We start from the raw sequence: 26,549 nt of genomic DNA, 5'->3' as shown, positions 1-26,549 counted from the left end.
AGTTTATTCTACCTTTTAAAATACCTCTAAGCCAATTTTCCTTTCCAGATTGTTTCATTATTTTGTTGAAAGGATATTTAATTGTAGCACATAATAATCTGTTATGATAGAGGAGGTGAAAGGGGGTCCTATCTATCAAGCTGTCAGATCTAATTAGCTCCTGTTTGTTTTTATATAATTACAACATACATCACTGCATAGTGTACTTAGTGACCTCTTACCTAACCAAAAGATACATTCAAATCTGTCATGTTAAAATACAGTAGTACATGGTCCTTGTTGGTAGCTCACTGCAGCAGCTAGAATGAATGATAAATAATTTTTGGTCTACAGGTGATGAACAAATTATTTAATTTATTTCCTACCTACATCTTCCCCTGAAGCGAAATATAATTAATTTGACACCTTTAGCATTGACATTTAAACAAATGAAACTGAATAGGAGCCTCAAACATTTGATGTTATGTATTTTCTATCAGGTTGATAATTAACAGGGCTTGATGACCCTTTCTGATGCACAATAATAACAATTGGCACCTATTGTATAAATAAACATGGTGTTCTGGTATTGTAATTATTACTGTTAAATCTACAAAATCTAGTCACTAGTATAGTTTTGGTAATGATCAGAAACACAGATCATTGCTGCTAGATGTGCATTACAATAACAGGAATGTTATTACATAAAAGCTTACATTTGTATGCAATGAATAACACAGGATAACAAAAATACTATACATTTCTGTATGGCTGGTTAGGTTGAAATTAATTCTTTTTGGTTAAGGTCTACTTCTTTACTGTAAGCAATCATAAGATTGTAGAATAAGAAACAGTATGGTATGTGTCAAAGAGAACAACCCGACCAAAGAGTAGAAAACAGCCCATTTCCACAAATGTGTCAACTCAGCAAGAAAATCCCATGCGCAGAGGCAGGCTTCAATTGGTCTCTAAACAATAATGTATACTAGTTCAGCGAAATGGACATCACTCTTTGACTCCTAAACATTCAAAGGAACCGAAATGATAGGTTATTTGTTAGTTTCATCAGGGATAATTGTCTGATTGGCGATCATATCACATTTCCTTCTTTTCAAATTGAAAGGTTTATTGCATTTTTTTTTTGGCATAGTTAGACAAGAACTTTTTTCCACTCTGTAATCAATCTTTATCGCTATTTTTTTTTATCTTTTTTGGGGATAATTTTTCATATCATGCTACTTGCTTGAGATGGAAAATTATTGCTAGAAACTAAATGTAAGGAGCCACATGGCGTTGCTAATGAAATTGACATGAAATTGACATGAAATCGACATGAAATTGACAACATCCTCATAGGTAAAATAGTGATAAACAGATTATCATTGGTCATCTCAACTCAATTGCTTTTCTCGCTTTCACCGTTACCGGCTCAAGCGAGAAAATCAATCTCGTTGAGGTAACCAACGATAATCTATAATTATTTTATTGTCTTGCCTTGACAGAGTCAAAAAGTGAGACATAGGTATGCTGTTTCCGGTGCGGCGACAGCGTCAACAATGTATTAGTTTGTGATAAGTGTTGTTAATGGTGAACCACAAGTTGTAGGTCAATCATATTTGGTATGCAGTTGTATAAACATTGGCGCATCTCATTTCCCTGGAGATTTTTTGGCCCTGCCCCCTCAGTCATGGTCTATTGCCTTTGAAAATTTTGCTTATTTTACATGTATTAGTTTGTGATTAGGTCAGTTTATGGGGAACCACAAGTGGTAGGTCAATCATATGTGGTATGCAGTTGTATAAGCATTGGCATATCTAATTTCCATGGAGATAATTTGGCTCCAACCCCTTAGTCATGGTCTATTGACTTTAAAAAGTTATCATGTATTAGTTTGTGATTAGGTCAGTTCAAGGGGAACCATTAGTGGTTGGCTAATGTTAATTGGTATTCAAATGTATAAGCATTGGCATATATCTCATTTCCATGGAGAATATTTGGTCTCACCCCTTAGTCATGGTCTAATGACTTTAAAACTTATGTTAGTTTACATGTATTAGTTTGTGATTAGATCATTTTTAAGATGAACTGCTTTTAATGTTAAGTCAATGATATTTGGTCTGCAAATTTATTGGCATTTTCAAGTATTGTTTCCATGGACATTATATAGCCCCACCCCCTCTTCATGGTTCATTGACTTTGAAACTTTTACATAGTTTACAAGTTAATGTTTTTATTTAGGTTTGGGAACGACTTATAATAAGTCAATGGTATTTGGTATGCAGTTGTTTTTGCATTTGCACATCTCATTTACATGGAGATTGTTTAGCCATGTACATTTGTAACTCAGTCATGGTTCATTGACTTTGAAGATTTGCATAACTTGTGTAAGATGTTCAAGTATTGCTATTTTGATTTCAACATTTGCATAATCAAAATTACAAAAAGGCAAGACATATCTCTGTGTTTATTGTAGTATCAAACCAATTTTTAAGACGTTTCGGCCATATTTATTTGATGATATATTGGACAACTTTTGTTCTTTCTTTGAAAACTGTTGGTATTGATTTGATGTCCAAAGTTTCATATTAACCTTCATTCCTTACTGTAACAGATACTACTGCAGGGAGTACTGTCCTGTTTTTTATGCTTTATTTTTATGACCTTTATTTCGTATTCAAGGCTGGATTCCATAATGGCTTACCAGGAAATATTGGAAAAAGATTGTAATTTTCTGTTTGATCCTGTCCTAAGCTGGGAGGAATTATTGATTTGTACTTATATAAAAGATGTTCAAAGTTTTATTTACATATAAAATCTATTTTGTATTTTATCATTTATCACCATGCGGAAAGCACTTCAAGTAGAGCCATTGGCTGAGAGTTTGAGAGGTTTTATTTTCTATGATGGCATTATATTTGCTTTATGTCTGTGTATTGTTTTCTTAAGGCTTTTTGTTTCTGATATCAATGCTTTTATGTTTGATATTGAATGTCTATCAGCATGTTGTATAATGTTATAAGACTTAAACTATGATTATTATTGAACACTTGTACAGTTTTTATTTGAATGTGATTAATGTTGATCACAGTTTTTCTGTCTCCTTCGGTACATTTCATTATAAAATCACAATACAAATCTTGTCTTTGTCATTAAGAACTAGCAGTATTGTTCTCGTATTGTGTGTCAAATGAGGATGTCAAATTGTAAAGCATTATTCATTTAGAGTAAAGCAAATTGTTAAGTCTTGTTCAACAAATTTTATCTTTTCGAAGGTTAATATAAACATGCCCATTGATGGTAGTTCAACTGAAATTATGAATCAAATATATTTTTTTGCTAAGTAGATTGAATAGGTGTCAATATGTGAATGAAAAAAATTCAATCATTTTCTTAAAATGTAACTCCTGTAAAAAAGGCAAAGGTATAAATTACAAAAATAGTGGAAATTTTTATCATGCCTTGTGAAATCAGGAGATCCATATTCCTAAAGGAAGTCTGTTTATTGGATCAAAGTATGTGATATCAGTGTATCTTACTGGGTAGTATCTATACAAGTTATTCCTCACAGTTATTGTAGTACCTTTGACTCAAACTACTAGCTAAGTACTGTAAGATGATAATTCGGCAGACATCTATATCATCAATGAAAGATAAGGAATCTTTTTTATGGGCAAAGATGAGAGATTATTACAAATTTAATTGGTTTAACTAAATGGTTAGCTTTTATTGTAATTTATGTAGATTTGTGTACAGTTTTATCGTTCCAGATGCTATTCTCAGTATGGCATGAGTAGGAACCACCATAACTATTTGAAGGTTACTTTGATTGTGGGCGATTCTCATACAGAGTGGGTACTTGTTGGTCAGTGGGAAGCTATTCGTTGGACTCTGTCTATCTTTTGATGTCTTGTCTGTGAGGTTGCTATTACGATGGTGCTTAACACATAAATATATCTCTTTTTATTGTTATTTTCTTTGCATTAAAACTATACTTGATATATGATTTTATGTTTAAAGACCCATTGGTGGCCTTTGGCTGTTTTCTGCTCTTTGTTCTGGTTATTTTCGCTTTGACCCTTTTCCGTTCTCAATTTTATAAGAACACTAGTCAATATGAAACACTCTCGTGGAATAGACACAAAAATACATTTAAAAACATGAAGCAGAATTTCCCCCCAAAAATAAAATGTAAGCGTAGACAAAACCAAAGAAAATGATTTTCCATTGAGCAATCTGATAAATTGATATCAGGTCCTCCACACCATTTGGTCCATTACTGATTAATGTATTGATATGAATTATTTATGTTCATGTTGTTCTGCTTTATTTTTATCTTCATACAGTGTACTTCACCATTCTTATGAAATTTCATAGAAATCCATCTGATTGTGTTTGGGGGGTTACACTTACAAGTTTCATTAACAAATGAACAGTTGTGGGGGATAATATAAAAAGATCAGTTCAATATGGTTAACCAAAATATCTTTATATATCTACTAAGAGATCCTTCAGTAAGTGCAGTTGTACATCCTATCTTTGTTCCAGATACCTATCTTTTTATTGATAGCAGTACACCATGAAATCACATTCACACTTTGGTAGGGAACAGAGCCAACATAGATAATGTCCTCTCATAAAAAAAATCTGCTAAATTTTCTACATTTATCTTTGCACTCTTATTGTGGATTTATTTTTCTTTGATATTTAATATCGCCTGCATAATATAGCATGTCTGCAGGTTGTATTCACAGCTTATTGAAGATTGATTCCTTTGTTTAAATAAGATATCCTTTCCAGAAATTGTAAAAGGGAAGGAAATTATTTGGAAATATATTAGTCCTATTTTTTTTTTTAATCTTCTGTAAATTATAAAAGTTTACTTTGAACTTTTATAATGACAGGTGTTTTAGTTTAAAACAATGGATCTCTATTTATTCAGGATGTAAAATCTCAATACTTAAGCTTCCTGATCTAATCTCTATATCTATCTGGTCTTGTATACAAGCTAGATATATTACTGATCTTGTAAACAAGTTACAAATATTATATAACATTGAATAAGATTATATTGATCTAGATGATGTCCAGACATACATTAGTTATACATATGAATATTAGTATTCATTAAAAGTCACAGACGAGGTTGATTTCTTATAAGTTATAAGGAATGAAATAATTGATATTAATGAAATCAATTTACTAGTAAGAGTAAGGTCAATAAACCATATTAGTAATAATAAAGTCACCACCGCCCAATGACTAGATCACAAGCTGAATCAGACATTTTTTTCCATCCCTTATTAGGGAAATAAATAATGTATAGATTACTGATACTTAATGATTCAGTATCAACCATTGTCATCACGAATGTATCATATTAGTGAAATGCCATTTTGAATCAGCAATAAAGATTTTCAAGGTTAAATCAATTTCCTTTCCATTAAACTCATCTCAGTAAGACGGTGTGCTGTTCATAAAAATTTCTAATGGTTTTTTTTCTTGTTTTTTATGCTGTATTATTTTGTTTTTTGGTTTGTTATTTAGGTCATGTAATGATGTTTATAAACATGGTAAAATGGATCTAAGTTAATCTTTAGGAAAAAAAAGTTTGACTGTTTTAGAATTAGCAATGTTGCTTGCCTCCTATTTGTTTATTATGTATTATCTTATATACATCATGATTTCATTTATTGAATATACATTGTTTAAACCAGAATAATTCATATGTGTGAACACAAGAGAAAACAATGTTTTGATTTTTAAATGACTACTCAGAATACTGGGATTTGTAAACTTCTTTATACCCTTCTGTTGTGCCATATTAAGCAGTGTCTGGATTTCCTTGGAGTGATGCCTGCATTAGCATGAGGGGCTTATTATGAAAAATTAGACATTTATGTCATATACAAGTCCAAGTGTACTTGACATAGAATGACTACCGATGCTTTTCTTTCTGAACGTAATTTCCATTTGCCTGCTCTGTACTTTAAGTTCTAATTATATAAGAACCTTATAATGTCTCCATTACTGTGTATGATTATTTTGTTTGACCTTTCAAGCTTTTAGTCTCCACAGGATTGATTATAAATCTGTAACTCCTCTGTCTCCAGAATCTATCTAATTGGTCATTACTGATATTAAAATTGTCCATTAAGAACTGTTTGTCTAGTAGATATTTGATAAGCAACGATCATTTCTGTTGTTAGTTATCTTGTGTTGTCCTGACCTTTTGTCATTGGTGTAAAAACACATGTGACGAAGTACAGTACAACTATATTATAATCGAATATGTATGATTATTGAGTTGGATGACTATTGAAACCTATTTTATTGCTCCATGTAGACTCTGATTTTCCCATTACTGTATGTCTGTTTTACCGAGTGTGATTTGTTTTGACTGACATATTTAAAACATATTGTATTGTCCTATTTTCCATTTCTATTTCGATCATATTTCGCCTCAGTAAATCTACAGCAATTGATCCTTTACCTAGGTTTTCTATTTTGACCTTCATTGTCCTATTTTGCCATACTTAAGTTTTCTATTTTGACCTTCATCAATGTCCTATGTTGCCATGGTACAGAGTGGATACTTGAGAGATCAGAGATTATAATTCTGGAATTATACTTCTGTCCATGGAATTAATGATGGTAGAAATAGATTGAAAATGAAGTTTGGGTTTATTGTAGCAAGGAAATACCAATCAAGAAGACCAACCTAAATTAATGCTGCAGAATAAACATCAAAGTATCAGTAACCTACTTGGGTAATCTACATGAAACAAGTATGCTTTTCTTTGACTACAAGATAAACTTCATGTTAATCTGCTAGTAACAATTATCATCACACTTACTGCCAAGATCAACACAGGAGCATCATCACTACTCAAAGTAGATGTTGAAGGACTTCTTAAGATTCTTACTATCAGCATGACCTAGCAGATTGTACCATTCACTGTAGAATAACTTTTCTAAGACGTCATGGCAAACCTTTGGGAAGCTATTAAGTAAAATACTATCATCACTTTATATACTGTTTTGGCAAGCACAAATATTATTTTGATACTGAAGTTATTTTCAGGGGTAATTCATATTTTTTAATTGCCTTCTCTTACGGGACATCGGTTTTTTTTGTGAGTTGTGGTATTGTAATTAAAACTTTAGAAATTCTGAAACACTTTTCATTTAAATTCTTGTTGACAGTAAAACTTTTTATGCAGTGTGGAATAAGTTTGAAAAAATATATTTATCATGCCCCATGACCTACGTATCGAGGCAAACATTGAAAAACACTTACTATATATATAAATAGCAAAGATGTGTGATGTAACAATTACATCTTTTGTTATCAACAAGTGTTTCTAGTAAATATTTATACCCCTCAAGGTCTTTTCTGTTTTAAATTATGTAAGCAGATTATACTAATACAGATTATAACATTGATATAGAACTTTATCAGACCCGTCAGCTAAAGAAAACAGGCCAATCTTAGAAAAGTTTCATCTTTAAAGTTGGCTTATCAACTTTTGACAACCTTCTCTTTTTTATATCTTAATTCAAATTTAAATTAACCTGCCTAGAGAGTTTTGTCTGGATGTGAACCAAGAGTTGTTGATAGAGGGTGATAAGATGAAAGGAGCAATTTCTGTATTCAGTAATACAAGTATCAGTATATATACTTGATGGTTGTATGTCTTATCCAGCATATAAACAACCAAAGAACTTGTTGTATGTAATAACATGTTACATAAGCAAATACAAAATCATGTTTTATATGAGGAGCTACAAAGTATTAATGTTTGTATTATCTTTTGGCTTTCTCCAGTAATCGCTATTTCAGTGTTTGTAGCACAATTAAAAATTAATGATGTAAATAATTGATCATTATGTAGTCATTGGTGATAATTGAGAAAACATCTTATTACATCGGTAAGTGACGAGCTCTTGGCGATATATAACCGCTTTCATGGAAATATTGCTTTGAGCAGAAAGGCAAAAAGTGGTTTCTCTCTGTATGTGGTTTTTAACTTAATTACAAAGTAATTTACCTGAAACTGTTGTTTTTCCAGTGAAAACAATGGTTGGTTAATCATAGCTTTAATAATGAAATAGATAAGTCATTACAGATTCCTTGCTTCAGGAAGACATATGAATAGTTAAGATATAGAACCAGAGTTGTTTAAACTATTGGAATGAGTAGCCAGGTGAGGATAAGAGGTGTGTTGTAACAATGTACTGCTCAAGAACATGAACAAGATTAGAATCAAGAAATTAGTTTATGAAGAGTGGAAAAGCAGAAAGATTTTATTTGTTATCTCTAAATATTCTTTATTCAATCATTACAAACAGTTTAATTATTGTTTCACTTTGAAGAGAAGAAGGACTCTTCAGATTTTATATTAAGATTTTAATATCTACAATAGACTTAAGATTTAATATAAAGATTTTAAGATCAGCAATAGACAGCAATTATCATTTTCAAAAGATTTTTATAATTTATTTTTACTAAATATTGACAAGTTGATAGCTATTAGATCTATAATTTATGATTTCACCCTTACAAAACAATGCAATTGAATACAAATAGTAACCTAATGTACCATATTTTGATTTTCTGTAGTGAAATTAATTTCTATTTTGAAGACAATTTTAGTTATTGATCCATCAGTATCTTCCAGCCTTAACCATATAATTTCTTGCCTTGGAGATGGGGCAATTTATCATGTTTGACAGAAAAATCTATAGGAGTACATCAGACATGATGGGTACAGAATATTGATGATATGTTATATGTTGGTTAAAATGTCTTCTTTCTTATAGACATGTCAGGTCTTATAAGTGAACGAAATCTTGATGGCAAAAGTTGATGTAGAATCTGAGAAATTTAAGGATAGAGCTAAGTGCTTTTAAAAAAAATGCTTGTTGTAAATAGTTGAATTTGTTTGCATAACTTGCTTTTTTGTTGTTATTTTGTTGAAACATTCGTAGAATTATTTTTTTTATGTGCAAGGAAACAAACAAAAATAAACAAAATGAAATTCCACAATGATTATTTTCAGGAAAAATGAAAAGAAAGCAAAATATTTTTGAATGTTTATTCTTGTATGGGATTTTTTTGCATTGTATACCACCAATATACTTAGAACAACATGATATAGTCCTAGAATAAACAGGTTTTTGATATATCAGTGATTACCCTTCCCTGACTTAAGTCTTCGCTTTCTGTATATATTATCAGGACTATTTTGGTAACATAATTGACTGTTTGACCTGAGAAATCAGTAAATTAGTATCAAGTGTTATAGAGATATGACTGCACCTATCCATTGAACTCTGTTTAGATAAAACATCTTTACTATTTTTATATTTTATTGAGTAAAGACAAACAACAGATGTTTAACCCACTCTCACCCATAGTCTAGCCTGCTTTGTTAAGTACATCAGTATTGTACACCTTTCTATTTGGATAGAAAACACATTATTGACAAGGAATCATGATTTGATATTAAGACATTATGTCTTATCTAAAGAACTGATCTATTGTTTGTTGTAAAAATCATCCTTCTGGGATCTTCTGCCAACTCTAATCATATTGAAAAAAATCAGCACAGAATCAGGTTGGTCATTGACATCTCTAAATCACAGATAGAAGTGCTTTACAATCTTAGCAAAAATTACCTCCCTTCATGTTGCAGAAGTTGAGGGGTAAATTCAGTAAAAAATCTCCCATTGACTTTAATGCTAATCTATGTGTGGAAATAAATTTATACCTGATTTACCTTTAGAAATTAAAAACTTTCATATATCATTCATGAAAGTACAAATGTAGCCCTATCTTTTGCAACAATAAAAACATAGGGTCATGCGGCATTTTTGGGCATTCACATGGCCTTGTTTACAAACAATGTAGATTCGCACTGAATTCCTATGCTGACCCCCATTACTTTTCAACCCTGTAGGGGAAAAAATTAGTACATTCGGCATTTATTTTTTATTTTTTTTCAACTCTAGTTTTGATCCATCTAACAAAAAATATTTATTACAAACATTATCTACCAATCAGAAGAGCACATGACTTCACTTTTAGACAGAAAGCTCTCCCCTAAATGGGCGGTCCCTGATGACGTATATTTATTTACTGAATTTACCCCTATAAGGGACTTTTTTACTTCTTTTCCAACTTTTTTTGTAATAAACATGTAATGTATCCAATTTTCAAGTTCCAGTTTCAATACAACTTCCATAAATGCTGAATTTGTAAAGATAGAGCAAAATTTATACTACAGCCCATACTGCGGCCAATGTATATTTGGTATATAAAGTTGCGCATTGACTGTTTTTAAAAGAATGGTGTAAAATACTATGTTTAATAAATATGAATTGTTTTCTGTGTTTGCTTTGACCAGTATTGCAAGTACATCTAGAAACTAAAGTTTTGGTGTACTCTTAGTTAGTTGTTTCCTTATATGGAAGTTTTTGATTAAATACCATGAAAAGACCACAAAAAGACTTTTCAAAGGCTTTTTTAAGCAGTTTCATACCAAATAAAACAACAATTATGTTTCATTATACTAAATCTGTGTTTTAATTACTTGTAAATTTCACAAAATGTCATTGACAATCACTGTGCAGAAATTCTGGTTACCCCAACATCAGGATGGGTTCTTCGCCAAAACTAGACAGCCAGAACTGAAGTAAAAAAAAGTGCCAAATATGAAAAAATAAGATTAGATATGACCAAACTTTACATTTGGGAGATTGAAGTAACAATTTAGGATATTTAAAAGCAATTATTTAACATAAAAATCCAATTACAAACATTTCAACACTTGTTTCATAGATGAAGGACATGTAATCATGAAAAGTTGTCTAGTATATTCTTTAAATAAAGAAACGCAATGCGTTATGTAAAAATAAATGAATACCTTCATGCGGTCAGATTATTCGAGTGTTAAAAAATTAGAAAAGTGCATGTTTACCACTTGTTCTACAACTTAACATGGGGAACACAGCTAAAAAAACAACACTATGTCAAAGGGAGGTAATCCATTTTTTTCATATGATTTTATACATTATGAGGAGAAATATGTGCAAAATGTGATGTAAATGGGGAGAATATTCATGCCTTTCATTGATATCATAACTCTAAAGTGTAATTTCTATTGTTTCTTTCAATCTGGACACAAAAACTGATTTTTACCATATACTTGATGCTTCTGTCACAGTACACAGAGTGCATCCTGGATAGCCGCAGTTAAAGATAGAAATTTGTGTAAAAAACAGCTTCAAATGGTTCCAAAATCCTCCCATTACATTAACATTTACAGGAAATGAGTTTTGTGATTATTGTGTGGCCTTGGACAAGTACAGTGCAAAAGTTCTTATTTTCCTATAGGGGTAAATTCAGTAAAAAATCTCCCATTGACTTTAATGCTAATCTATGTGTGGAAATAAATTTATACCTGATTTACCTTTAGAAATTAAAAACTTTCATATATCATTCATGAAAGTACAAATGTAGCCCTATCTTTTGCAACAATAAAAACATAGGGTCATGCGGCATTTTTGGGCATTCACATGGCCTTGTTTACAAACAATGTAGATTCGCACTGAATTCCTATGCTGACCCCCATTACTTTTCAACCCTGTAGGGGAAAAAATTAGTACATTCGGCATTTATTTTTTATTTTTTTTCAACTCTAGTTTTGATCCATCTAACAAAAAATATTTATTACAAACATTATCTACCAATCAGAAGAGCACATGACTTCACTTTTAGACAGAAAGCTCTCCCCTAAATGGGCGGTCCCTGATGACGTATATTTATTTACTGAATTTACCCCTATAAGGGACTTTTTTACTTCTTTTCCAACTTTTTTTGTAATAAACATGTAATGTATCCAATTTTCAAGTTCCAGTTTCAATACAACTTCCATAAATGCTGAATTTGTAAAGATAGAGCAAAATTTATACTACAGCCCATACTGCGGCCAATGTATATTTGGTATATAAAGTTGCGCATTGACTGTTTTTAAAAGAATGGTGTAAAATACTATGTTTAATAAATATGAATTGTTTTCTGTGTTTGCTTTGACCAGTATTGCAAGTACATCTAGAAACTAAAGTTTTGGTGTACTCTTAGTTAGTTGTTTCCTTATATGGAAGTTTTTGATTAAATACCATGAAAAGACCACAAAAAGACTTTTCAAAGGCTTTTTTAAGCAGTTTCATACCAAATAAAACAACAATTATGTTTCATTATACTAAATCTGTGTTTTAATTACTTGTAAATTTCACAAAATGTCATTGACAATCACTGTGCAGAAATTCTGGTTACCCCAACATCAGGATGGGTTCTTCGCCAAAACTAGACAGCCAGAACTGAAGTAAAAAAAAGTGCCAAATATGAAAAAATAAGATTAGATATGACCAAACTTTACATTTGGGAGATTGAAGTAACAATTTAGGATATTTAAAAGCAATTATTTAACATAAAAATCCAATTACAAACATTTCAACACTTGTTTCATAGATGAAGGACATGTAATCATGAAAAGTTGTCTAGTATATTCTTTAAATAAAGAAACGCAATGCGTTATGTAAAAATAAATGAATACCTTCATGCGGTCAGATTATTCGAGTGTTAAAAAATTAGAAAAGTGCATGTTTACCACTTGTTCTACAACTTAACATGGGGAACACAGCTAAAAAAACAACACTATGTCAAAGGGAGGTAATCCATTTTTTTCATATGATTTTATACATTATGAGGAGAAATATGTGCAAAATGTGATGTAAATGGGGAGAATATTCATGCCTTTCATTGATATCATAACTCTAAAGTGTAATTTCTATTGTTTCTTTCAATCTGGACACAAAAACTGATTTTTACCATATACTTGATGCTTCTGTCACAGTACACAGAGTGCATCCTGGATAGCCGCAGTTAAAGATAGAAATTTGTGTAAAAAACAGCTTCAAATGGTTCCAAAATCCTCCCATTACATTAACATTTACAGGAAATGAGTTTTGTGATTATTGTGTGGCCTTGGACAAGTACAGTGCAAAAGTTCTTATTTTCCTATAGGGGTAAATTCAGTAAAAAATCTCCCATTGACTTTAATGCTAATCTATGTGTGGAAATAAATTTATACCTGATTTACCTTTAGAAATTAAAAACTTTCATATATCATTCATGAAAGTACAAATGTAGCCCTATCTTTTGCAACAATAAAAACATAGGGTCATGCGGCATTTTTGGGCATTCACATGGCCTTGTTTACAAACAATGTAGATTCGCACTGAATTCCTATGCTGACCCCCATTACTTTTCAACCCTGTAGGGGAAAAAATTAGTACATTCGGCATTTATTTTTTATTTTTTTTCAACTCTAGTTTTGATCCATCTAACAAAAAATATTTATTACAAACATTATCTACCAATCAGAAGAGCACATGACTTCACTTTTAGACAGAAAGCTCTCCCCTAAATGGGCGGTCCCTGATGACGTATATTTATTTACTGAATTTACCCCTTGACCCATCAGAGAAAGAATTGCTTCTTTGTGATAATTTACAATCTTGCCAAAAATTACCTCCCTTCATGTTGCAGAAGTTGACCCATCAGAGATAGAAGTGCTTCTTTGTGATAATTTACAATCTTACCAAAAATTACCTCCCTTCATGTTGCAGAAGTTGACCCATCAGAGATAGAATTGCTTCTTTGTGATAATTTACAATCTTACCAAAAATTACATCCCTTCATGTTGCAGAAGTTGACCCATCAGAGATAGAATTGCTTCTTTGTAATAATTTACAATCTTACCAAAAATTACCTCCCTTCATGTTGCAGAAGTTGACCCATCAGAGATAGAATTGCTTCTTTGTGATAATTTACAATCTTACAAAAAGTTACCTCTCTTGATTTTGTAGGAGTTGCCTTTGAATTTGGAATAATGTACGGATTCCCTGTATGTCATTTCAAGAGTTGTATTACTTTGTGATCACTCCCATCCTGTAGTCTTTGGTGGATAGTGTCTCGTTGGCAATGATAAGTACCACATCTCCTTATTTTCATGTATAGACTTTTATCATTTTCATGAAAGTATGAGATTTGGTAATTTATGATAGGTAATCCCTTCCTGCACACAGTTCCTTGAGTATTGAAGCAAAATTTTAGGACAGTTGAAAGATAACTTTTGCCATGAGCTGCCTCTAGGTATAACATTTCTTTGCTTTGTATGTAGGACATTTAAATATGGAAATTCAAAAGACCATTTCTGTTTTACAAAGGAAACTAATTCAACCATGTATCTATTTTTATTTTCACAGGATAGTCAAGCAAGTTATGATGTTAATAATCATGATCCTGACCCTCAACCAAGATATGATTACACCAATGAAAATAGGTAAGAATTTCTATAACAGTCAACCAAGATATGATTACATAAGTATTTTTATATCACAATCAACCAAGATTTGATAACACCTATGAAAATACCTTATATTTTTAGTCAACTAAGGTATATCATTTATGAAAACAGGTAATATTTTTAGTTAACTAAGATATATAACAACACACACGAAAGCATGTAAATAGTACTGTATCAATGTTAACCATAATCTGAATTCACCAATGAAAAAAAGTCAACATTTTCAAAGCACAAACAGCAAAGACATAATTTATCTTCTTAAAAACAAATAGGACAGCCATTTCTATGACCGAAATTCTAGGAGAAAAGGAAAATAATTTGCTTGTCTGTTTATTTCCAGAATTAGCACAATGAGTAAACTTAAAGATTGATGATCATAAATGACCTGTCTGTTAGTACTAACAGTACTTTGATTGATACATTCTTTTCACAGTCAAGGTTGACTAAACATTCCAACATTGAGACAAAGCAAAACAAAGTATTTAGACTTTTCAGTATTCTGTTAGTTTCTATGTAGCAGAAGTATAAATAATACTTAATGTTTACTTTTACTGGAGTTGAGCCAGTAATAGTACTATCAATTAGTACTGGCTGATACCAATCACCTTTGGCATCCATAGTATTTGATTATTTATTATACGACCGCAAAATTTGAAAAATTTTTCGTCGTATATTGCTATCACGTTGGCGTCGGCGTCGTCGTCGTCGTCGTCGTCGTCCGGCGTCCGAATACTTTTAGTTTTCGCACTCTAACTTTAGTAAAAGTGAATGGAAATCTATGAAATTTTAACACAAGGTTTATGACCACAAAAGGAAGGTTGGGATTGATTTTGGGAGTTTTAGTCCCAACATGTTAGGAATTAGGGGCCAAAAAGGGCCCAAATAAGCATTTTCTTGGTTTTCGCACTATAACTTTAGTTTAAGTAAATAGAAATCTATGAAATTTTGACATAAGGTTTATGACCACAAAAGAAAGGTAGGGATTGATTTTGGGAGTTTTGGTTCCAACAGTTTAGGAATTAGGGGCCAAAAAAGGGCCCAAATAAGCATTATTCTTGGTTTTCGCACAATAACTTTAGTTTAAGTAAATAGAAATCAATGAAATTTAAACACAATGTTTATGACCACAAAAGGAAGGTTGGTATTGATTTTGGGAGTTTAGGTCCCAACAGTTTAGGAATTAGGGGCCAAAAAGGGATCCAAATAAGCATTTTTTTTGGTTTTCGCACCATAACTTTAGTATAAGTAAATAGAAATCTATGAAATTTAAACACAAGGTTTATGACCTTAAAAGGAAGGTTGGTATTGATTTTGGGAGTTTTGGTCCCAACAGTTTAGGAATAAAGGGCCCAAAGGGTCCAGATTTAAACTTTGTTTGATTTTATCAAAAATTGAATAATTGGGGTTCTTTGATATGCCGAATCTAACTGTGTATGTAGATTCTTAATTTTTGGTCTCGTTTTCAAATTGGTCTACATTAAGGTCCAAAGGGTCCAAAATTAAACTTAGTTTGATTTTAACAAAAATTGAATCCTTGGGGTTCTTTGATATGCTGAATCTAAAAATGTACTTAGATTTTTTATTATTGGCCCAGTTTTCAAGTTGGTCCAAATCGGGGTCCAAAATTAAACTTTGTTTGATTTCATCAAAAATTGAATAATTGGGGTTCTTTGATATGCCAAATCTAACTGTGTATGTAGATTCTTAATTTTTGGTCCCGTTTTCAAATTGGTTTACATTAACGTCCAAAGGGTCCAAAATTAAACTAAGTTTGATTTTAACAAAAATTAAATTCTTGGGCTTATTTGATATGCTTTATCTAAATATGTACTTTGATTTTTGATTATGGGCCCAGTTTTCAAGTTGGTCCAAATCAGGATTCCATATCAAGTATTGTGCAATAGCAAGAAATTTTCAATTGCACAGTATTGCACAATAGCAAGAAATATCTAAGCAATTAATTTTCAATTGGAGTTATCTTTCTTTGTATAGAATAGTAGTTGATAATATATGTTGGAAATTTACCAGACATGACTATGATGTCATTTTCTATTTTTATTTGCCAATAAGTTTATGTAAATAACTTCATTGGAAATTTGCCAATATAAAATGTTGCTGATGAAGCTTTTTTTCCTTATCTTATCTAAAATGTTTTTAGATAATGTATGTTGGACATTTGCCAGACATGACTATGATGTCATTTTCTATTTTTATTTGCCAATAACTTTATGTAAATAACTTCATTGGAAATTTGCCAATATAAAATGTTGCTGATGAAGTTTTTTTTTATTGTTTTATACAATAAACAATGTATATTCACTTTTACTACCAACCAATCTTTACCATTCAGTGATAACAAGCACTTTATTTTACATTTTAATATCTTATGATGTATTTAAAAGAGTAGTTATTGTTGCAAACTCCATTAGAAATTTGAATTGATATCAGTTTTGGAAAAAGGGAAACGGGGATGTGAAAAAAAGGGGGGGGGGGGGTTAAATTTTTCTCATTTCAGATTTCATAAATAAAAAGAAAATTTCTTCAAACATTTTTTTGAGAGGATTAATATTCAACAGCATAGTGAATTGCTCAAAGGCTAAAAAAAAACTTTTAAGTTCATTAGACCACATTCATTCTGTGTCAGAAACCTATGCTGTGTCAACTATTTAATTTTAGATTTAAAAAGTTTGAAGAAATCTTTAATTGATTTGTAAAATCTTGACATTTGTTTTGTGTAAAAAAAAAACCATATAATGTCAAAAATTTGATCACAATCCAAATTCAGAGCTGTATCACGCTTGAATGTTTTGTCCATACTTGCCCCAACTGTTCAGGGTTCGACCTCTGCGGTCGTATAAAGCTGCGCCCTGCGGAGCACCTGGTACTATTATTAACATAGTACTAGTACTATATATCTAGCAGTGGTGCTTATTGTAGAGATTACAAAACTTGTATCAGTAAAACTATACAATGGTTTCCAAGATCAATCTTTTTTCTTGAATTTGTATTTGATATTTGGTTCTTGACATTAAAAACTCAGTAGGTTAGGATGTAAACGGTTAATGTTTGTTCAACTATCCCCACCTTCCCACTGTCACAGGCCATCTTGGTGTTCTAGCAGACTAGTGTCAAGTTGAACAGTATTTTGTCCAACCAACCCAATTTACCCTGAGTCACAGCATATTGATGTCCTAGTGTCTGGAAAGGAACCTCCAGTCTTGTAAAATGAATGGTTTATTTAGATGCCAAATTAAAGAAAGTCAAATTCAAACATCATAAGACTTTGTTACATCAAAGTGCTCTACAAAATCAACCTTAATGAGAATGGTTGAAGCTTAAATCTTTACAAGTCATAGAATATAGAAACTCCTAATATCAAAGCAACAATATGCAGCAATAAAATAGGCATATTTTGCTGTCTGCACCAAATTTTTTCTCAACTACTAGTCCAGAGACCAATATTCCAATATTTTCATTCTTGTCTCCAAGAAATTGTTCCCTTTAAAAGCTCTACTCTCTCATGGAAGGAAAAGTCACTTCTCTCTCTTAAAATTTTTAGAGTATGCCCTGATGGTATCTATTTTAACAATGTTTTGTAAATAAACCATTGGATGTTTTTCAGCTCTTTTCAGGTACAAGATTTAATGCCAAGTATCATGCTATCTTAATCCTTGAAAGCATTTTAACATACAGTTAACAATTTACTAATGTTGGAATTCCCATCAAAGTTTTGTAACATGGTTGTTAAATATTTATGGAGATGTATTGTTCTAAGTAGATAAATGTTATCTTATCTGATCTATTGATAGAATGCTACAAATAGAAGGAAAAATTGACTTTTTTATAATGGCATGCAACAATTGTCTAGGTCTTTCTATTATTGAGATCCTATTCACCTTAAATAGAATTAATTCGTTCAAAAGCCCAGTTGATTCTCATTAGCTAGAAATGTATAAACAAAAACTATAATGTGCTTATAGTGTAATGGACTGATTGCCTTAGTCAGACTTTTTCTCAATATTATGAATACCATAAATAGAGTCACCATGGGAACACAAACAGTGATGAATGTCCTTAAAAATGTGAAAAAATGGTCAAAATTTTTATAATTGATAACAAGTCAGTAATATTCAGCATGGGCTGTAGTTACAGGTATTAGTCAGGAATCTGATGTTCAGTAGTTGTCATTTGTTGATGTGGTTATAAGTGTTTCTTCGTTTTTATTATTAGACCGTTGGTTTTCTCATTTTAATATTGGTTTTTATTATTAGACCATTGGTTTTCACGTTTGAATGGTTTTACACTAGTCATTTTTGGGGCTCTTTCTAGCTTGCCCTGTACAGTGTGAGCCAAGGCTCCAGGATGAAGACTTTCCTTTGACCTATAATGGTTTAATTTTACAAATTGTCACTTGCATAAAGAGTTGTCTCATTGGCACTCATACCACATCTTCTTTTATGTATATATTGTAGGACTTTGATCATTTTTACATCAGAGATTGTATAATAGTTGATAAAGTTGTTTGTCTTCACATCTTCAGATGAGTATGTAGATTATTACAAGAATTTGTTGCTATTTTAGAAGAGATTTGTCTAATCGTTATAGAACATCTGTTATAATGTCAGACAATAACATGTATTTCACCACTTGTGTATTTAAGGACTATTTTTGGAGTGAAGAATATCTGATGATTAAATGTTTTACAGTGCTTGTGTATTCAAGACACTATTTGGGGTTACTGGTATATAGTTTAGTACCAAAGAATTTCTCTACTACAGCATACCAAAATGTGTTTTAACATTCTAAATTCTCAAACTAGTGTTTATACCATGTGTCAAGTTTGTAATTTTGTGTCAAGTACCTGTACCATGTGTCAAACTCTAGATTGTACCACGATGCCCTGTTTCAGAATCTAATGCATTCTTGGTAACATTTTCACAAGCGTACACCAAAACATTGTGATTTGTATAAAACGTTCTAAACAATGCTATATTCAACCAATGACATAACGTTATTTTAATTTTGGTGTATGCACAATGAGATTACCCATAGTCATTTAGATTCTGAAAAGGCCAATTGATAAGCGTTTGTTCCATGATGCTCTAGATTGTCTGAGAAGTGTCTTTATCATGGATTTAACTCTGAATTGTCACAAAGTGTCTATTCAATGTGTCAAGATTATAATTATCTCTTTTTCATCTCCCCTAGAAGAAGTCAAGAGGGGAGGGGGTAGAATTAGGGTTACTTTTTCTGGTAATAGTGAAGGTGTCACCAGTTTGTTAAAGCTTGAGATTAGATCAGTTGAAGAAGAATCATTAATGTCCTTAGCTTGGTGTTTTTGACGTTTATCCTTCACTACCTATATCCTTCATATAAGTTTAAAATGAAAATTATTTCAAATTGTTTGATATGCTGATACAGAAATCAACAAATATGAAGGACAAAATCAAATAGCTCTGACATAACTTAAGCAAGTTTAGTCATTCTCTCTTTACATATATTTTAATAATGCTCCTAAATACTTTTTCGCTTTTGTTAGCTCACTTGCTGAACATACATCTGATCTTTGTTCTCTATTTATTCCAACCTTAACATGTTATCCAAACTATATATATTAAATGAAATTATTTTAGATAAGAAAGAGATATAAAAGTAATTTACTATGGCCCGGCAACGAAGTTGTAGGTGCCATATAGTTTTACCCTTGTCCGAAATTCGTCTTTCCGTCTTTCCGTAATTCCGTCATTCCGTTATTCCGCAACAAAACATTATACGGAGTTTTTTTCTAGAAACGTCTTCAGATATTGGGCTGATTTTTGGTATGTAAGTTAACCATGATGAGTTACAGATCAAGTTTAAGTTTCGTTCCGCTCCACTAATTTTTGCCGCAATTACAGTCTTTGGACTTTGAGAAATTGTTGAAAATCACAGTAATACAGACTTTTTTTCTAAACGCTTTAGATATTGGGCTGATTTTTGGCATGTGAGTTAACCATGATGAGTTACAGATCAAGTTTAAGTTTCGTTCTGCTCCACTAATTTTTGCCGAAATTATGGGCTTTGGACTTTGAGAAATTGTTGAAAGTCACAGTTATATAGACTTTTTTTCTAAACGCCTCCAGATTTTGATCTGATTTTTGATATGTTAGACTACCATAATGTTTGTGTCCACATGTGTTTATATTGAAATTGCAGATTTTTCAACTTTTTGGGACGGGGCCATTCGTGTCGCTTTGACACATCTAGTTTTAATATTGATTTATAACACAAGTATTTGTATTTTTTCTGGCCTGTTTTTTTCTACAAAAGAATTATGAAATTATAACTTTGACTTGGACAAGTAACAATTATTGCCTGCTCCAGATGTACACAAGACAGATGTGTTTACTTAGATTTGTGTTGTTTGCTGTAAGAGCTTTGTTCATTGGTGGGATGGGGGCATATTCTGACATGTAAATTTCTTATTACCAATTAATGTTCCTTTTTAGAAGGCTCTTCACTTTTCTTTTCTGGGAGGTCTTTTTCATTGTATTCAATCTAAGTAGACCTCCAGGCTTGCGGTGAAAATTAGTTAATTTCTAATTTGAAGCTTTTTAATTTAATACTGTGGGTTTTTTTGACATTATAATAATATAATGAATACATATCTCCTGTGAATTAAAATATAAAAAGAAAAGGTTTTCTAGGTGGTATTTTAAATACGTCAAAATAGCGGGTATTTTTTATGAATTAAAATTACTGTAATTACAAACCCATGCAGGTAACAAGAGTACAAAGTGCCTAATTATACTTCCCAAATTACACACAATTTATTTGTCATCCAAATTGATGTCTTAATAGTTAGAGAGAGATATTTTTTCCTTTACATCAGGATTAGGTGTCAAAAATGCAAACAAATATGATATCTGTAAGATCCATTTATTACTTATCTATATAATCTTCATTCCAGATGAAATTTCTCAGGATTTATCTTAATCATTAAAAAAGTCATGGCAAATAAGAAGTCCTGACTATTCTCAGGTGTATATCATACTGTATTTATCAAGTGTCAGATTTACTGAATGACACAAGCAGTGTATAGTACAAGATTGTGGTTGCTCGTTAGACAGATGATTTGTATTTTAGTGAGTACCTTGACCTCAGACACCTTGTTTGGAATAATTTATAGTCTTGCTGACATTTGTAATTCAACTTTTCGTACCTGAACAGGTGAAAGGAAAACATCAGTGTTAGAAATGCTATAAAGTGTTTTAGGCCAGTCAAAAAAGCAGTTGCATTGTATATAGATTACTCATTGTTTTGTTTTTTCTGTGTTGGTATTTAGCAGTTTGGAAATGATGTTTTGCATATGAGGTTCATTTTTTAACAAACATAAGGTTATATGGCATTTCAGATACCTCATCGCTTATTGACCTCTGGCGCATAGTCATTTACACCAAGATGTCATTAAATGACATTGGAAACCTTTCATTTATCATTCCTTTCAATATCATGTATGGTAAAATCTAGTAAACACAAATACCTTTGTTGATGTTTAACTAGTTAACTCAAATACCTTTGTTGATGTTTAACTAGTTATCTCAAATACCTTTGTTGGTGTTCATCTAGTAAACACAAATACCTTTGTTGATGTTTAACTAGTTAACTCAAATACCTTCATTGATGTTTAACTAGTTAACTCAAATACCTTTGTTGATGTTTAACTAGTTAGCTCAAATACCTTTGTTGGTGTTTAACTAGTTAGCTCAAATACCTTTGTTGGTGTTCAACTAGTTAACTCAAATACCTTCATTGATGTTTAACTAGTTAACTCAAATACCTTTGTTGATGTTTAACTAGTTATCTCAAATACCTTTGTTGGTGTTCATCTAGTAAACACAAATACCTTTGTTGATGTTTAACTAGTTAACTCAAATACCTTCATTGATGTTTAACTAGTTAACTCAAATACCTTCATTGATGTTTAACTAGTTAGCTCAAATACCTTTGTTGGTGTTTAACTAGTTAGCTCAAATACCTTTGTTGGTGTTCAACTAGTTAACTCAAATACCTTTGTTGATGTTTAACTAGTTAACTCAAATACCTTTGTTGATGTTTAACTAGTTAACTCAAATACCTTTGTTGGTGTTCATCTAGTAAACACAAATACCTTCATTGATGTTTAACTAGTTAGCTCAAATACCTTTGTTGATGTTTAACTAGTTAGCTCAAATACCTTTGTTGGTGTTCAACTAGTAAACACAAATACCTTCATTGATGTTTAACTAGTTAACTCAAATACCTTTGTTGGTGTTCATCTAGTAAACACAAATACCTTCATTGATGTTTAACTAGTTAACTCAAATACCTTTGTTGGTGTTCATCTAGTAAACACAAATACCTTTGTTGATGTTTAACTAGTTAACTCAAATACCTTTGTTGGTGTTTAACTAGTTAACTCAAATACCTTTGTTGGTGTTCATCTAGTAAACACAAATACCTTCATTGATGTTTAACTAGTTAACTCAAATACCTTTGTTGGTGTTCATCTAGGAAACTCAAATACCTTTGTTGGTGTTCATCTAGTAAACACAAATACCTTTGTTGATGTTTAACTAGTTAACTCAAATACCTTTGTTGATGTTTAACTAGTTAACTCAAATACCTTTGTTGGTGTTCATCTAGTAAACACAAATACCTTCATTGATGTTTAACTAGTTAACTCAAATACCTTTGTTGATGTTTAACTAGTAAACTCAAATACCTTTGTTGGTGTTCATCTAGTAAACACAAATACCTTCCTTGATGTTTAACTAGTTAACTCAAATACCTTTGTTGGTGTTCATCTAGTAAACACAAATACCTTCCTTGATGTTTAACAAGTTAACTCAAATACCTTTGTTGATGTTTAACTAGTTAACTCAAATACCTTTGTTAGTGTTCATCTAGTAAACACAAATACCTTTGTTGGTGTTCAACTAGTTAACTCAAATACCTTTGTTGATGTTCAACTAGTTAACTCAAATACCTTTGTTGATGTTCAACTAGTTAACTCAAATACCTTTGTTGGTGTTCATCTAGTTAACTCAAATACCTTTGTTGATGTTCAACTAGTTAACTCAAATACCTTTGTTGGTGTTCATCTAGTAAACACAAATACCTTTGTTGGTGTTCAACTAGTTAACTCAAATACCTTTGTTGATGTTCAACTAGTTAACACAAATACCTTCATTGATGTTTAACTAGTTAACTCAAATACCTTTGTTGATGTTTAACTAGTTAACTCAAATACCTTTGTTGGTGTTCATCTAGTAAACACAAATACCTTTGTTGATGTTTAACTAGTTAACTCAAATACCTTCATTGGTGTTCAACAAGTTAACTCAAATACCTTTGTTGATGTTTAACTAGTTAACTCAAATACCTTTGTTGGTGTTCATCTAGTAAACACAAATACCTTCATTGATGTTTAACTAGTTAACTCAAATACCTTTGTTGATGTTTAACTAGTTAACTCAAATACCTTTGTTGGTGTTCATCTAGTAAACACAAATACCTTTGTTGATGTTTAACTAGTTAACTCAAATACCTTCATTGGTGTTCAACAAGTTAACTCAAATACCTTTGTTGATGTTTAACTAGTTAACTCAAATACCTTTGTTGGTGTTCATCTAGTAAACACAAATACCTTCATTGATGTTTAACTAGTTAACTCAAATACCTTTGTTGATGTTTAACTAGTTAACTCAAATACCTTTGTTGGTGTTCATCTAGTAAACACAAATACCTTTGTTGATGTTTAACTAGTTAACTCAAATACCTTTGTTGATGTTTAACTAGTTAACTCAAATACCTTTGTTGATGTTTAACTAGTTAACTCAAATACCTTTGTTGGTGTTCATCTAGTAAACACAAATACCTTTGTTGATGTTTAACTAGTTAACTCAAATACCTTCATTGGTGTTCAACAAGTTAACACAAATACCTTCATTGATGTTTAACTAGTTAACTCAAATACCTTTGTTGATGTTTAACTAGTTAACTCAAATACCTTTGTTGGTGTTCATCTAGTAAACACAAATACCTTTGTTGATGTTTAACTAGTTAACTCAAATACCTTTGTTGGTGTTCATCTAGTAAACACAAATACCTTCATTGATGTTTAACTAGTTAACTCAAATACCTTTGTTGATGTTTAACTAGTTAACTCAAATACCTTTGTTGGTGATCATCTAGTAAACACAAATACCTTTGTTGGTGTTTAACTAGTTAACTCAAATACCTTTGTTGATGTTTAACTAGTTAACTCAAATACCTTTGTTGGTGTTCATCTAGTAAACACAAATACCTTCATTGATGTTTAACTAGTTAACTCAAATACCTTTGTTGATGTTTAACTAGTTAACTCAAATACCTTTGTTGGTGTTCATCTAGTAAACACAAATACCTTCATTGATGTTTAACTAGTTAACTCAAATACCTTTGTTGATGTTTAACTAGTTAACTCAAATACCTTTGTTGGTGTTCATCTAGTAAACACAAATACCTTTGTTGGTGTTTAACTAGTTAACTCAAATACCTTTGTTGGTGTTTAACTAGTTAACTCAAATACCTTTGTTGATGTTTAACTAGTTATCTCAAATACCTTTGTTGGTGTTCATCTAGGAAACACAAATACCTTTGTTGATGTTTAACTAGTTAACTCAAATACCTTTGTTGGTGTTCATCTAGTAAACACAAATACCTTCATTGATGTTTAACTAGTTAACTCAAATACCTTTGTTGATGTTTAACTAGTTAACTCAAATACCTTTGTTGGTGTTCATCTAGTAAACACAAATACCTTTGTTGGTGTTTAACTAGTTAACTCAAATACCTTCATTGATGTTTAACTAGTTAACTAAAATACCTTTGTTGGTGTTCATCTAGTAAAAACAAATACCTTTGTTGGTGTTTAACTAGTTAACTCAAATACCTTTGTTGATGTTTAACTAGTTAACTCAAATACCTTTGTTGGTGTTTAACTAGTTAACTCAAATACCTTCATTGATGTTTAACTAGTTAACTCAAATACCTTTGTTGGTGTTTAACTAGTTAACTCAAATACCTTCATTGATGTTTAACTAGTTAACTCAAATACCTTTGTTGATGTTTAACTAGTAAACACAAATACCTTTGTTGATGTTTAACTAGTTAACTCAAATACCTTTGTTGGTGTTCATCTAGTAAACACAAATACCTTCGTTGTGGTGATCTAATAAAGGCATCAATGCCTCTGGTATAGTAAGTCTAGTCATAGATACACTCAATGGGGTTCATCTATTAAACATGATTTTCTTCATTGGTGTTCCATCTAGTGAACACAAATACCTTTGTTGGTGTTCTGCTAGTAAACACAAATACCATCATTGGTGTTCATTGAGAAAACTCAGATACCTTTGTTGGTGTTCATCTGGTAAACACAAATACCTTCGTTGGTTTTCATCTAGTAAACAATAATACCTTTGCTGGTATTCAACACATATAACTTTTTTAGTGTTTATCTAATAACCAAGCATAATGTCTGAGTTACTTTTGCTGTCTATTGTCTATGAAGCTTGTAAATAACAAGTTTTGATTAAAATGATAAAATATAAACTCTTGTAAACTTCAACTGTTCAATTGTTGTCTTCATATGATTATTGTTAGTACTTGTTTTTGGACACAATAAAAATTGGAATGATACAACTTCGTAATACTATTTTTGTCTTTTCAGACATGGTACAAGGTGTGCTGGTGAGGTGGCAGCACAAGCTGATAACCATATGTGTAGTGTTGGAGTGGCATATAATGCCAAAATTGGAGGTAGGTATTAGATGACAGCACAAGCTACGTACCATATATATAGTGTTGGTGTATCATTAAGTGCCAATTTGAAAGTGCATAAATTTAGCTAATTTTATTTGTTAATATTATTCACCTCTGATATTTCTATTTGTACAAATTGTTTATTTTGATATTTGTTAAAATTATTTACTTTGAAATTTTAATTGTTAAAACTATTTTCTTTGATATTTTTATTTGTTAAATTTATTTACTTTGATATTTATATTTGTTAAAATTATTTACTTTAATATTTTTACAGTAAGGGCATGTTTTATGATGAATTTAAGCTTAATG

At 31.2% G+C, this 26,549-nt stretch overlaps 1 protein-coding gene across 2 annotated transcripts in view; it reads left to right on the top strand.

Moving 5' to 3' along the window:
• LOC139519271 (furin-like protease kpc-1) overlaps window positions 1-26,549 on the top strand; it is an 88,460-nt gene that overhangs the window by 42,336 nt on the left and 19,575 nt on the right. For both annotated transcript variants that reach the window (XM_071311236.1, XM_071311235.1), the window contains exons 5-6: window positions 14,311-14,387; window positions 26,146-26,234. In XM_071311236.1, the coding sequence (XP_071167337.1) occupies window positions 14,311-14,387; window positions 26,146-26,234 (166 nt within the window). The remainder of the gene's footprint in view (window positions 1-14,310; window positions 14,388-26,145; window positions 26,235-26,549) is intronic.

This window comes from Mytilus edulis, chromosome 4 (assembly GCF_963676685.1).
Source record: "Mytilus edulis chromosome 4, xbMytEdul2.2, whole genome shotgun sequence".
NCBI classification, from domain to species: Eukaryota; Metazoa; Mollusca; class Bivalvia; order Mytilida; family Mytilidae; genus Mytilus; species Mytilus edulis.
The sequence above is the reverse complement of the archived record's forward strand: the minus strand, read 5'-3'. Positions and strand labels throughout refer to the sequence as shown.